Source organism: Lactuca sativa, chromosome 4, assembly GCF_002870075.4.
Source record: "Lactuca sativa cultivar Salinas chromosome 4, Lsat_Salinas_v11, whole genome shotgun sequence".
NCBI classification, from domain to species: Eukaryota; Viridiplantae; Streptophyta; class Magnoliopsida; order Asterales; family Asteraceae; genus Lactuca; species Lactuca sativa.
In genome coordinates, this window is record NC_056626.2 from 387,019,819 (window position 1) to 387,034,118 (window position 14,300).

At 42.2% G+C, this 14,300-nt stretch overlaps 1 protein-coding gene across 1 annotated transcript; it reads left to right on the plus strand.

The window, feature by feature from the left end:
* Positions 1–597, plus strand: LOC111896880 (uncharacterized). The gene has a single exon (XM_023892846.1). The coding sequence runs from the start codon at positions 1–3 to the stop codon at positions 595–597; it is 597 nt and encodes a 198-aa protein (XP_023748614.1).
* The last annotated feature ends 13,703 nt before the right edge of the window (positions 598–14,300 follow it).

A 14,300-nucleotide genomic window follows, 5' to 3' on the forward strand; every position in this document is an offset into this window, starting at 1 on the left:
ATGGATCCAACGATCATCTCTGATCTGGAAAAGCAAAGGGTTATGCGTAGAGAGTATGAGGAATTGTGTGTGGGTCACATCAAGAACTCACTGTCTGATCGAATCTATGATCTTTATGCGCCGGTCAAAGATTTGAGAGAGCTATGGAGTGCTTTGAAACTCAAGTACAAGGCACATGGGGAAGGTACCAGCAAGTACCTAGTGTCAAAGTACCTAGAGATTCAAATCGCTGATGACAAACCTATCATGGAGCATGTGCATGAACTCCAGCTCATGGTCAATAAGCTGAACGCGCTCTCCATCTCGATACCAGAATTCTTTCAGGTTGGTGCAATCATTGCAAAATTACCACCCTCTTGGAAAGACTTCTCTAAGAGAATGATGCACAAATCTGAGTACCACTCCTTGGATGATCTGATGAAACACCTTCGCATTGAGGAGGAAACTCGCATCAGGGAAAAGCAAGGTAAAGTCGGATCGAGTGTGCATCATGTGTCAGCTGGGGTTCTGGTTATAAGACCAAGTCTGGGGGAAAAACAAAAGAAACTTGGGACCCAAGAAACAAAGCTTCAAGAAACCAAGTCATCAGAATCCTAACTCAAAGCCGAAGAGAACCGAACCTTGCCATGTCCGCGGAGAGATTGGGCACTATGTAAGAGAATTCAAGGATCAAAAATCAGGACCGATAGCACATGCACTCGAGCAGGCGACTAACATGGTGGCAGGTGTGAACATTGGAGAGATTTACATGGTCTCTTTACTTACCCGAGTAATATGTGCTCGAGGATGGTTCGTAGACACTGGAGCCATTGTGCATGTTTGTGGGCAACAAGGGAGCTTCTGCACTTACCGTCCAATGCCACCAGGAACGGTAATTGTATGTTTTGATGGTCAAAGAGTTAAAGTTCAAGCGATAGGTGATGTTTGTCTAAAATTCACGCGTGGTGAATGGGTTACCCTTCGAGATGTTCTTCAAGATTCATACTATCTCTAAAGGGTTGGTTTATGCTGACAAGTTTGACAAGGGTGGGTTTAAGATGGTGCTTTTGAATGGCAAAATTGTGATCACTAAGGGAAAAAGATATGTTGGGAAGGCAAACAATTGTTATGGGACGTATCGTTTGTGACTTTGTGATGAGGGTAGTTTGAGTGGGCTATGTTTTGAGAGTAATAATGCTAGTACCAGTGTTGTGATTGTGTCTTGTGTTACTAGTAATGATGTAATTGGTAGATTGGTTGCTAATGTGAATGAAGTGAACTTTTTTGGTTATTTTGTTTATTTAATTTATTTATGGCATAAACGTTTAGCACACACTAATGTTAAAAATATTGAAAATATGCAATCTAAAGGAATGTTAAAATATAACTCAAAAGATTTTGAAAAATGTGAAACTTGTGAGAAATCAAAGTTTACAAAGAAACCATTTCCATCAGTTAAGAGAAATACATTATTACTTGAGTTGATTCATGCTGATATATGTGAATTAAATGGAATACTTACTCGAGGAGGAAAAATGTATTTCATCACATTTGGAGATGACTCCAGTCGCTATCTACATGTTTTTTTGCTGATATCAAAAGATGACATTTTTGATGCATTTAAACGGTATAAGGTTGAAGTCGAAAATCAACTTGAAAGATACATCAAAATTCTTCGCTCGGACAGAGGCAGAAAATATTTCAACCAATAGTTTGAAACATTTTGTGAAGAGAATGGAATCAAACATGAGAGGACTTCACTATATACTCCCCAGCGGAATGGTTTGGCTGAAAGAAAGAGCCGAACCCTTTCTGAGATGGTCAACTGTATGTTGAACCAATCGGGTCAACCAACAATCTGTGGGGGGAAGCACTATTTACTGCTTGCTATGCTCATAATAGGATCACTAGTCGTGTGATTCCAACAAGCCCTTATGAGTTGTGGAAAGGTAAAAAGCCTAACGTAGACTATTTGAAAGTGTGGGGTGTGTTGCTTATTATCGGACTCCCAATCCTAAGTGAACCAAATTAGGAGCATGATCTAATAAGAGTATATTTATTGGATATGCTCGCAATAGAAAAGGTTACCGATTAGTAGATATTGAATCAGGTGTTGTTGTGGAATATAGAGATGTGAAATTCATTGAGGACAAGTTTTCTAGGGATGAGTAAAACTCCAGTCATACAACACCTACATGTACTTCTCGAGAAATACTCCCACCTTGTCACACCCCCGAACCAGACGGCGGAAACGTCTGAGGGCTCGCGTGACTTAAATTGAATATCATTACAATGAATATACATGAATAATAACATAAACATCACCATGCATAAATACATCACAACTGACATTGTTCACATCAAGTACATTGTTTAAACATTACATATCCATAACATAAATTGTTTGATAGTTTTCCAAAAGCATAATTCCCTAACATATTTGGTATTACTCCTCAGCTTACCTGTTACCTGAGAATACAAATTATTTTGAAAAACGTCAACATATGGAATGTTGGTGAGTTCATAAGCATGGTTGTTGTGAAAAACGTTTTGTGTAGTTTCATAAAAACCCAGAAAATCTGATATTTTCTGAAAAGACAATTGTTTATACCAAAGTGTGAAGATCCATAGGTTTATGCATGAATGATTTCAAAGCGTGTAAAAATGAAAAGTTTTGGCTTATAGTTATTGAAAAGTACAAATGAATGATGTTGACTTCCTCGAAAAACCCGATGTTTTCCAATCAGAAAATATAGTTGTTTCAACTTGTTATATCGTCACAACGAATGATTATGATTTTTCCTTAAATTGCTCGGATAGTCTTAGATTTGTTTATGTGAGTTGTTATAACCATGCATGATAATGACTAGTTCGTCTGTCTTGGCATTCTAACGAACGCCGGAATTGATCTTAAAATTTTGTCACCCTAGACTGGCCGAGTCTAATTGTAGCGAACAGCTGAGGTGTGGGGGAGTTACCCCCGTATAGATCTATACACAAACTCTTGCTCTCCCTCCAGGAGACTTTGATTATAACTACAGACTACAAACGACCCATAGAGGTGCTGCCCGCTATTACTCACTGAATCTAACTTGAATTTGATTACCATTGATTAACGACCTGTATATATTTACTGAATTAAAGGTAGGCCTAATAAACGAGGGGAAGAGGATTACAAAGTGCTACTAATCCCACGTATTATTTATGGCTATCATGTATACGAAGGGCACGATGACCCATTTTACATTTGATTTATTTGGACCTTACTAGCAATGCTAATGGGCCACTAAGGCCCAATAGCACTTGAATGCCATTGAAGGTCCCTTAAATATGAAATTGGGTCATTGAAGGCCCAATAAACATATATTATTATCATTTGGGCCCAAAAGTCATGTTAATAGGTCACAAAGGCCCAATAAGCATTATTAGGAGCTCTCAAGCCCAAAGATTTGAATATTTATTTATTTTAGGTATTGTATAGTTGGCGGAATGTTTGATTGAACAATTGTTAAATTTGTATCGGCACACGGCCGGTCGGTTGCTCATAACGATATTTAGAATTATATGTATATTCGTCTTTTTATTTTCTTGAGTTGTAATTTGGTGTTTTTGACTCAATATCTTAAAAATAAAATAATTGACTCAAAAATATTGTTTTGACCCCTTTCAGCCCTTCTTTAATAAAAATGATGATTTTAGTCCCTTATATAAAAAAAGACATTTTAGGCCCTTAGACAATTTTCTTGTCATTTTTGACCCATAGACTTGTTTAAATGGTGATTTTAGCTCAAAATTTACTCCTTGGCAGTTTCAGCCATTCCAGTAAGGAGTTTTTCAGTTTAATCCCAAACTTTCGCAACTTTTAAAATTTTGGACCAAAATCCAATAAGTTTACATTTTTTATCCTTGTTTGGAAAATAAAGCATTTTAACCCCTGAATCAGTTTTCTTTACCCTTTTTACCCCCTGTTTTGAGAAGTTTATCATTTCAATCCCTTGAAGATTGTATTTTTCGCAATTTTTTAGTTAATGGGCCGAAAAGCCCAAAATTTGGCCCATTAAGCTATAAATTTCATTTCTAGCCCTTAAAAGAGTATGATATTCATAAGAACATTTATTTTTACTTTTTTGACTCTTTTAGTCCTTAAGAAAACCATGAATAGCAATTTTCAACTCAACTTTTGTTTATTTGACAAATATAGCCCAAAAATGAGTTTTATGTTGCAATATGTTTATTTTAATCTTAGAGGGTAATTTTCCTTACTTGTATAATGTAATATATCCTAGATCATGTTTATCTTCCTCCTAGAGTCATAGATCTCGAGATTTCTATTCTTTTAGACACATATTTACCACATAAACACAAGAAATCACACATATCATACAAAAACACATAGATCTGTATATTTTACTTGTATCCTTCCCCATAAAACATATGAAAACCGAAAATAGAGGGGTATGGACTCACCTTTTCTTGTGTATCTCAGTTTTGAAGAAGAAATCAAAGAAAATGGTGAGATTTTTCGGCCTAGCAAGCTTCTTGGAAGATCTTTGGCTTAGATGTGTTCTAAGAAGCAATATCACGAATTTATGTATGAGTTAAGGGAGATTTTGAGGAAATCAAGAAGTTAAAGTATGGATCAAACAACAACTTACCAAGGATTTGTGATATTAAGAAAAGATCTCCTTGTAGCCCCTTGTGAATCTCGAAATTTTGGTGGAAGTGAAGGAGTTCTAGAGAGAGTTTTGAAGAAACTTTGAAATGGTGATGGGGTGTGTGTGTGTGTGTTTCGGCTGAATTAAGAGGAGAAGAGGGGAGAAGAGAGAGAGAGAGAGAGAGAGAGAGAGAGAGTTGCATGGATGTATGGGATTGAGTATTGTTTAGTGGTTAGTTTGCATGTATTACCTCCATGTATTAGTGAAGTGGAATGGCTTTGATAATTAGCCATTTTCCCCTTTTTTTTGTTTTCTTCTTGGGCCGAGAAAGAGAGAATAAGGAAAGATTTTGGGCCCTTTGTGCTTAAGTCCGTATTAGGGGCCCACTTTGATGATTTTCGGCCCAATTGGTCTTTGGAGGTGATTCATGGCCCAATATAATTCAAAGAATGAGTTTTATGGCTCATTAGGGCTAATTAAGTTTGTTATGGCCCAATAAGGCTCATCAAAGATAACTAGTTCATTCTAGGCTTGTGAGGCCCAAAATATTAAGTTTCATGCAAATTGGTCCAATTAGGGTCCTTTTAAGGGTCCTAAGCCCAAAGTAGTCAAGTTGGAAGCTTTTTGGTCCAATTAGGCCCAATAAGGAAATCCTAGTCCATATGGACTTAAACCGGGATTTACTTTAGGGTTTCCAACCTTTGTTGACTATTTGAATGTTTGTGTAGAGTGTTTGATGAAAATTTGTTATCATTGATTAAGCATCATACATGTTTTTAAGTTTTAGTCACATTGTTGTTCTTTGATAAGTGCTTACAATGCATCAGAATTCCTAGTTGTGACACACCTCCTCTTATTGTGGAGGAACCAAGGAGAAGTACTAGGGCTAGAATAGAGAAAAGTTTTGGAGATGATTTCTCTTCTTATTTGGTCGAAGGAGCACAAAAGAAAGTGACAAGAGAGGTCATATTCACCATTAACTTGGATGATGATCCTAAGAACTTTACTGAATCCATGACATCTAGAGATGCACCTTTGTGGAAGGAAGCCATCAATGATGAAATGAACTCAATTATGCGTAATGGAACTTGGGAGTGAGTTGATCTACCCAAAGGGAGGAGACCCATAGGATCGAAATGGATATTCAAGAGAAATTATCACCCAAATGGATCCATATCCGCCTATAAAGCAAGATTAGTTGCTAAGGGCTATAGGCAGTGATAAGGGATCGATTATTCTAATACCTATGCCCCAGTTGCTAGGATTAGTTCTATTAGAAATATCATAGCAATATCAACTTTGAAAGGATTGTACATCCATCAAATGGATGTGAAGACAACCTTTCTGAATGGTTATTTCAAGGAGGATATTTAATTGGAGTAACCTAAAGGTTTCATGATACATGGACAAGAAAACAAACTATGTAGACTTATTAAATCCTTGTAAGGGTTAAAGCAAGCTCCCAAACAGTGGAATGAGAGATTTGACACCACTATAATTGATTTTGGATTCCAACATAATAGTGCTGACAGGTGTATTTATTCTAAATGCTCTTCCGAATACACAATTGTTATATGTATTATGTTGATGATATGTTGATCATTGGCACTCACTTAGAAGGTATTCTTAAGATGAAGAAATACTTATCCTCGACTTTTGAGATGAAAGATATTGGAGAAGTTGATATAATTCTTGGTATCAAGATGAAAAGGACAGGCGGCCAGATTTCTCTGAGTCAATCTCATTAGATTGAGAAAATTCTGACAAAGTTTCAACATTTGAATACTAAGGAGTTCAACACTCCCTTTGATTCAAGTGTGAAACTAAATGTAAATTATGGCCGAGCAGTGGCTCAACTTGAATATGCTAGAGCAGTTGGAAGCATGATGTATGCTACACATTGCACTCGACCTGACATCGCATTCATTGTAAGCAAACCTAGTCAGTATACTATCAATCCTAGGACGGAGCACTGGAAAGCTGTGGGTAGAGTATTGGGATACCTAAAAAGGACAAGTACTTTTAAGCTGATGTATTCGTCATCTAACAAAATACTTGAATGTTATTCTGATGCTAGTTGGATAGATCATACCAGTGATTCAAAATCAACAAGTGGTTGGATTTATACTCTAGCCGGTGGTGCTATTTCTTGGGCAAGCAAGAGACAGACATGTATAGCTCATTCAACGATGGAAGCGGCGTTAATTGCCTTAGCAACAACGAGCAAAGAGGCAGAGTGGATTTGAGATCTACTTATGGATATCCGTCTGTGGGATATTCCAATGCCTTCAATACCTATGTACTGTGACAGTGAGGCCACACTATCTAAAGTATATAATGCGGTATATAATGGGAAGTCGAGACATGTAGGTTTGAGACACAATTTTGTGAGACAACAACTAATTGAACGTGGTACCATTAAGGTTGTCTATGTCAATACAACTAGGAACTTGGTAAATCCATTTACCAAACCTTTGATGAGAGATTTGGTTACATCTACCACGAGAGTCATTGGTCTAAAACCACAATAGATTCGCTTAGTGATGGATACCCAACTTGACATTAGTTCTCCTAATTCTCAAGTTTAAAGGGTAACAATAAATTCACTAACGATAGAAGGTACTATCATTAATGATAGATCTATGTGAGGTAGGATAGTACATCGTTTTTGAGAACGAGGTTGAGTTACGAATCTTAACGAAGGTTTGGAAACATCTAAGCAACGAAGATGTTCTAAAACTTTGCCTATATGATCTAGACGTGGTGCCGCCTCGAGTGAAGATTAGTGGTTTATCTTCTAAAGGGTCATGAAAAGGGTTTATAACGCGTGACCGTATTAGCGCTCAGGGAGAACACAAAGACGACTTGTGATGTGTGGGGGTAAATTGGAGAGGTCATTAAGGTTCGTGGTTTAAACCTATAAGGATACCATTGAATCGGTCTCTTCTTGTTTGTTCTCATTAAACTATGGTTTAATCTTCGTGACATCATCTATCTGAGTGAAAGGAAACTTTCCAACTTGGTGGGGGATTGTAACGTCCCAAAAATCAAGGGTAAAAATTTCATTTTTAATGTAACTAAAACATTGATACCATTTAATTCAAACAATCAAATCATAGTCAATCAAATCGTTTATCAGAGTTTATCCCAAAATCATTCATTGCGGAAATCATAGGTGTGTGCACTACGATCAATCCGAGCTCTCCTTTCCAACACGATGATACCTGAAACCATAAACAAAACCTGTAAGCACGAAGCTTAGTGAGTTTCCCAGAGCATACCATTCACACAAACCACATATCACATATCCTGTAGCTATAAAAACTACACACATATCATATATATTGTTAGCTATAAAAGCTACCATATACCACATAAGCCTTGCATACATAGAACCTGAAATAGTGCCATGGGCTACCCCACATGGTCTTTACCTAGGACTGCCATGGGCTACCCCACATGGTCTTACATCCAATGTCATGGGCTACCCCACATGGTCTTTACCTAGGACTGCCATGGGCTACCCCACATGGTCTTACATCCAATGCCACGGGCTTCCCCCGGGGTCTTCCCTGCAAATACCATATATAACCAAATAGCATATCATGCAACACATAAATATCTAGACATAAAACGTACATAAAACTGTACGGATGTCATGGGCTACCCCCAGGGTCTTATATGTAACATCCAAAATTTCAAACAATTAAAACTTTTCAAAATCATCCAGTTTATTAACATTGTTACAAAAAGGTTTTCAATACATTATTTAACAGAGTAATTTCCCAGGTTCATATCATAAAACATCAACGCGAGGAACGGTACGATCACGCCTTTGCCTTGCCACAGACTCCTGAGAACCTGAAACATAAAACCACGACTGTAAGCCTGAAAGCTTAGTGAGATACCCCCAGAATACCAACCACATATACGCCCTTCCAGGCCCTGACCTTCCGGTCCTCAACACAACATAATCGCCTTCCGGCCCGTAATATATTGCCTTCCGGCCCATAACATATTGCCTTCCGGCCCATAAGCATACAACGCATACATAACATAATAAATAATCATATAGCAGTTCATAGACATCAATCGATCAACATATCACATACCATAACATTACTCTAAACATGGTACCGGTTTGGCCGGTCACTAGCATAACATTACCCTATGAATCAGTCAACATACTAAATGCATACATACGCCTTTTCAGGCCACGACCTTCCGGTCAATATAGTAACGCCTTCCGGCCCATAACATGCAATGATAACTACCCGAATTTACATCCGATAAAAGGGTCGGCCTTGGTGCCACAAACCCTAGCGATATAGTGAGGATAACTCACCTCGAAACTGCCGACTGAACAGATAGCTCAAGCTGCTCCGATCACTGATACGATCTCCACCTCTGGACAGCCTCCAATACACTTAACTCAAACAATAAACAACAATTACCAAAATACCCTTGGAACCACTGGTAAATCCTTGGTCAAAGACAAGGTCAAGTCAACCCCTGACTGACCCTACTCGCCGAGTCAACTCTATGACTCGCCGAGTCCCCATGCTCAGAACTTCACTTAACCCGCGACCTAACTCACCGAGTCACCCCAAGACTCGCCGAGTTCAACGACTCTGAGTCCACTCGCCCTTGACTCACCGATTCCTTAAGATTCCTTTTCTACACGTCGAGTATCCCCTTTTTGCTCGACGAGTTCCTCCTGGAAGAATCGCGGGGCCACCCCGACTCAACTCGCCGTGTCTGACGAACAACTCGACGAGTCCCAGATATTCTTCAAGCTACTCGCCGAGTCTGTTCATCAGACTCGTCGAGTCCATGCCATGCAGTCGATCAAACTGCTTCCTGGGACAATTATGGTTCCGAAATACACGAGCATGGAACCTTCTGGACCTCTAAGGTCCTAATACAGAGTTATATCCATTTGATTAACAAAGTAATAATCCATCTAATCACCAAATGGGTTCCATAAACCCTAGATTCACGCACACATCAATATAACAGAAATGATCCGGATTATTACCTGAATAACACACTCTCTGGGTCCCCAAACCTCAGAACTCGAATCCCTTGCAGTTCCTTTAGCCAAAACCCTTCCCTCCTTGCACCGCAATTTCTTCAAGTCACCAATGGCCTTCAATCTTGCTCTAGATGCCCACAGCCGCTTAGGGTTCTTCTCAATTGACCAAAAGACGGACAATGACGGCCTAAGAGGCGTTATATACGACCCAAAACCAAACGGTTAGGGTTTCTGCTAAACAGCGTCGACTCGTCGAGTCCATATCTGGACTCGTCGAGTCCAGTCGCGAACCCGCGACCAAGTCTGCGATCCTACTCGGCGAGTCTAGGCTCCAACTCGCCGAGTCCCCTCTTAAAACACCCCTAAAATCATAATTATATCAATCTTTGAAATTCCGGGCTGTTACAACTCTCCCCCACTAGAACTAGACTTCGCCCTCGAAGTCTCACTCTGAAAATAGCCCCGGATGCTGCTCCCATCTCTCACGTTCCAGATCACAGTTCATTTCCGATCCCCTCCGGTGCTGCCACTGGCTTCTCGGTATAACTCGGGCTCGCATCCCCCAGAATGTCTTCTAATGGAACCACTGCCGACTCATCGGCTATACACTTCCTCAATTGCGACACATGAGAAACGTCGTGGATTTGTCTCAATCCGTGGGCAACTCCAACCGATAGGCCACCTGGCCTACCCCCGCAATTACATGAAAAGGTTCAATATACCGGGGCCCCAACTTGCCCCTCTTCCTGATTCGAATCACTCCTCTCCAAGGAGAGGCCTGCAGGGATACGAAGTCACCGACCTGAAACTCAATCTCGGACCGGCGTCTGTCTGCATAACTTTCCTGTCGGCTATGGGCGGTCAATAACCTCGGTCTAATCTGCTGAATTTGCTCTGTCGACTGAAGCACGATCTCTGTACTGCCCAACACTCTAAAATCGAAAATTACCCAAGATGCAGCTCTGCTCTAAATCTCAACGATCACTCGACCCATAAGGGTTAGAAAACCATGAACCACCGGATCCCCGATCCAAAGCCCACTTTGTCCATTCCGAACCGACTGAGAGATCCATTCTCACTCTTAGAGCAACTCTTACAAGTTCTCCTCTTGCCATCACATACACATACTGAACTAGTCCCAACACTCGCAGGTTGAAAGACCCGATACCCTGATGATATCCTCGAACATCTCCCAAGATGAACCACTACATCCACCCTACACTCTGATCAGAATCACACTGGAAATTCAAGATTCTCTCTCCCCCTGCACCCCTTCTGAGTCTCGACAGCCATCCCAACCCGGATGGGTTCCTACTTCACTGCCGCGAACGCGATGCTCAAAACCATACTCGAAATACTCTAACCATAACTCTGCTCTGCAGCTTTCACTTTCGTGAACTTGCACCCCCTTCGGAGTTACACACCTTCCTCTTTTCCTTTTTCCAAGGAACCCTCCTGGCCATAATGCCACTCCAACCGGTGCCACGGTGCTCGCCCCAGGCGACACCACCCTTTTTGCGTAACCGCTATTCACATACTCTGGTTCCCATTACAGGAGCTCTCAATCCCATGCACTCTCTCCACTCATCAAAATCACTGCCTCAGCTAAACAAGATCACTAACCCGGGGCCAGACCTTCCAATGCAATCACACTGCAACATACACGATCCGCAATCTCACACTGATCCAGCAATACCAACAGAGTCTCCAGCATGACTGGACCGACTCTCATAACACATACTAGCCACTCGAGGCTATATTTCTGTGGGTCCGTACACCCAAACTCTGCGAACCCTCAGGTTCCAGCTCTGGGAACCTTCCAGTTCCAGCTCTAGAAACATGCACAACATAATCCCGTGGGATTAATGCAGTACAACCCATCACGTACCTCAAACATACCAATACTCTGATCGCATCACCCCTGTCACTTACTCAAGCTTGATCCCGGCCTTCTCTCAGGCCTCCACAATCAAATGCCCTAGGTCTGTATCCCGCCCCGCATACCCGACACTCGCTCTCGTCGGCCTATACTATGCGCTGACAACCACTGCTGAATCCCAACAGCTAAGCACCCTCACATACTCATCGACCTCCCGGAGAATTCTTCAATTCTCCCCTACTAAAGCACTGACTAACTGCTACCGATCGTCATTAACGACCTTACAGAACAATCCTGCACAAAGAGAACATTTACCCACTGACTGCTTCCCACAAGCATAAGCAACCCTCAGCAAAACACATCTCCTCCCTGATCAATCCCCTCAAAAGAATCCGGTCTTTCAATTATCCACTCTACGACTGCAGATGCTACCCAACATTCAACCCAGTGCCTCATCTCCACTACAACCCTCATGAACGATAACCAACGGAATTCCCAACAATAACCCGTAACCAAACCCCCAACCTGCCAAAGGATGAATACCACATCGAAAACCGCGCAAGGCTACCGGCACCAAAACACCAAACTATAACCATACCAAACCATCAGAGAACAACGAATGCCAAAGCGAAAACCTGAAGTACCAATCCATAACCATGCCAAACCCGCGAAACAACGAATACCGCATCGAAATCCACGCAAGATACCAGCACAAACAATACGCCACAATCAATGCAAGACAATCAAGACATCAAGAAAGCATCATACCCGCAGCTGCCTCCGGCACTGCTCCGTCTCCCTCTGCCGCGAGCCGATAAGCACGACCCTGAGCCCTTGGAGCTCTGCTCCATCCTATCCTCCTCCTAAACTCCTCAAGGTGGCCGGTGCTAGAGCCTGCACCGGTCCTGCAGAAAGCTGTGGACAGTTGACCCTCAAATGTCCAACCTGCCGACAATGATGACAAATCCTCAAATCCCGAATCGGCACTGACTGCCGACAATCCCGCGCATAGTGCCCCTCTTTTCCGCACTTGCGGCATGCACCACCGGACCAGCAACTCCGGTGTGACCCCTCCCACACTTCCCACAAGTGTGGCCGCTCCGATCCCCCATTCTAACATCTACGGTCCTGAACCGTTTCGGCGCCGACTGCGACTGCATCGGGGCCTGCCTCAGCTCACGCAACTGCAACTCAACCTCTAACTCACGCCACATGGCGGCCTCCTGCAACTCCAACAAGGTCTCACACCTCTGCGCAGGCACGAACTGTCTGATATCCCTCTTGAGCATACTCACATATCAGGACATCTGAGCCTGCTCCGAAGCGAACTCAGGGCAAAACATCACCCTCTCAATAAACATCCTGGTGATCTCAGTCACCGACCCCAAATCCTGTTTCCGCTCAAGGAACTCCCGAGCCAATCTCTCCTTTTCATATCGCGGAACATAGCGAGTACTGAACATCCCTCTAACTGATCCCCTGAAACCGCAGCCCTCTGCGCGTCGGAATATGACCCCATGGTCAATCTCCACCAATAGGTCCAGAGCACACCTCGCCCTCTGATCAGCAGGGCATAAACTCGTGGAGAAACACCCCTCCACGTCTGATAACCATCTCATAGCAGCAATCGGGTCCTGAACTCCATCGAATGTGGGAGGCTTCGTATAATAGAAGTCCCGATACTGAAAAACCCCGACTAGCTCCTCTCTTTGCCGTTGCTACAGCCGCTGTAACTGCCGCGGCAACCGTCTCTGCGAGAGCCGCATATCGCTCATCGAACTACTCAACCATGTCGGTCCTGATCGACCCAAACAATTCTGGCGACTCAGCCCGTAACAATGCAGCAACCTCATCACGCAGGATCTCGCGAATCCTCGCATCCCGCTCGCTCGTGCTCGTCCGATCGACAACCTCCGACGGCACCGATTCACCCGGAACTCGCTCTCCAGCTCCCGATCCTGATCCGGATCCACTATCATTATGCCTCGAAATCTCCATGTCGAAGACACCCTACCCATCTCAGACACTTCCCAAAATCCTGGGATCCAACTCTCGCAACCCCTACCCTAGAGACCATGGTTTCCCTGATACGTGTATGGGTCCTGTGCTTTCAGTAGTACGGGCCCATACTACCTTCCACACCTACCCATATTTGTATGAAGTACTACCACAGTACCCTAGGAACATGCATAACAACTATCAACCCTCACCACTAGAGGAACACTGAGAATATCCCATAAGGGACCCTAGGCTACAGGCATCACATATCAGGCAACATTATCATGAATTCCTTAAGATCCCTAGCCTAACTCTAGCATGCTGTGCTATCAAGCTCAAATAAACAATATCAAGTATGGTATCTTGGGGTTACTTACTGGCTCCGGCTGATCGTACCTCCGCGTCCTCCTTTTACCAAATTTGAAAACCATTTTGATTTCTCATTTTAATTTCTCTTTTTAAAATCCTCCTCGATTTGAGACTGGAGTCACACGAATGTTTCCCCAATTCACTCAAACCAAGGCTCTGATACCAACTTGTAACATCCAAAATTTCAAACAATTAAAACTTTTCAAAATCATCCATTTTATTAACATTGTTACAAAAAGGTTTTCAATACATTATTTAACAGAGTAATTTCCCAGGTTCATATCATAAAACATCAACGCGAGGAACGGTACGATCACGCCTTTGCCTTGCCACAGACTCCTGAGAACCTGAAACATAAAACCACGACTGTAAGCCCGAAAGCTTA

Excerpts from the sequence above, each read along its gene's own strand:
- LOC111896880 (XM_023892846.1), top strand. The coding sequence starts at position 1 with ATGGATCCAACGATCATCTCTGATCTGGAAAAGCAAAGGGTTATGCGT.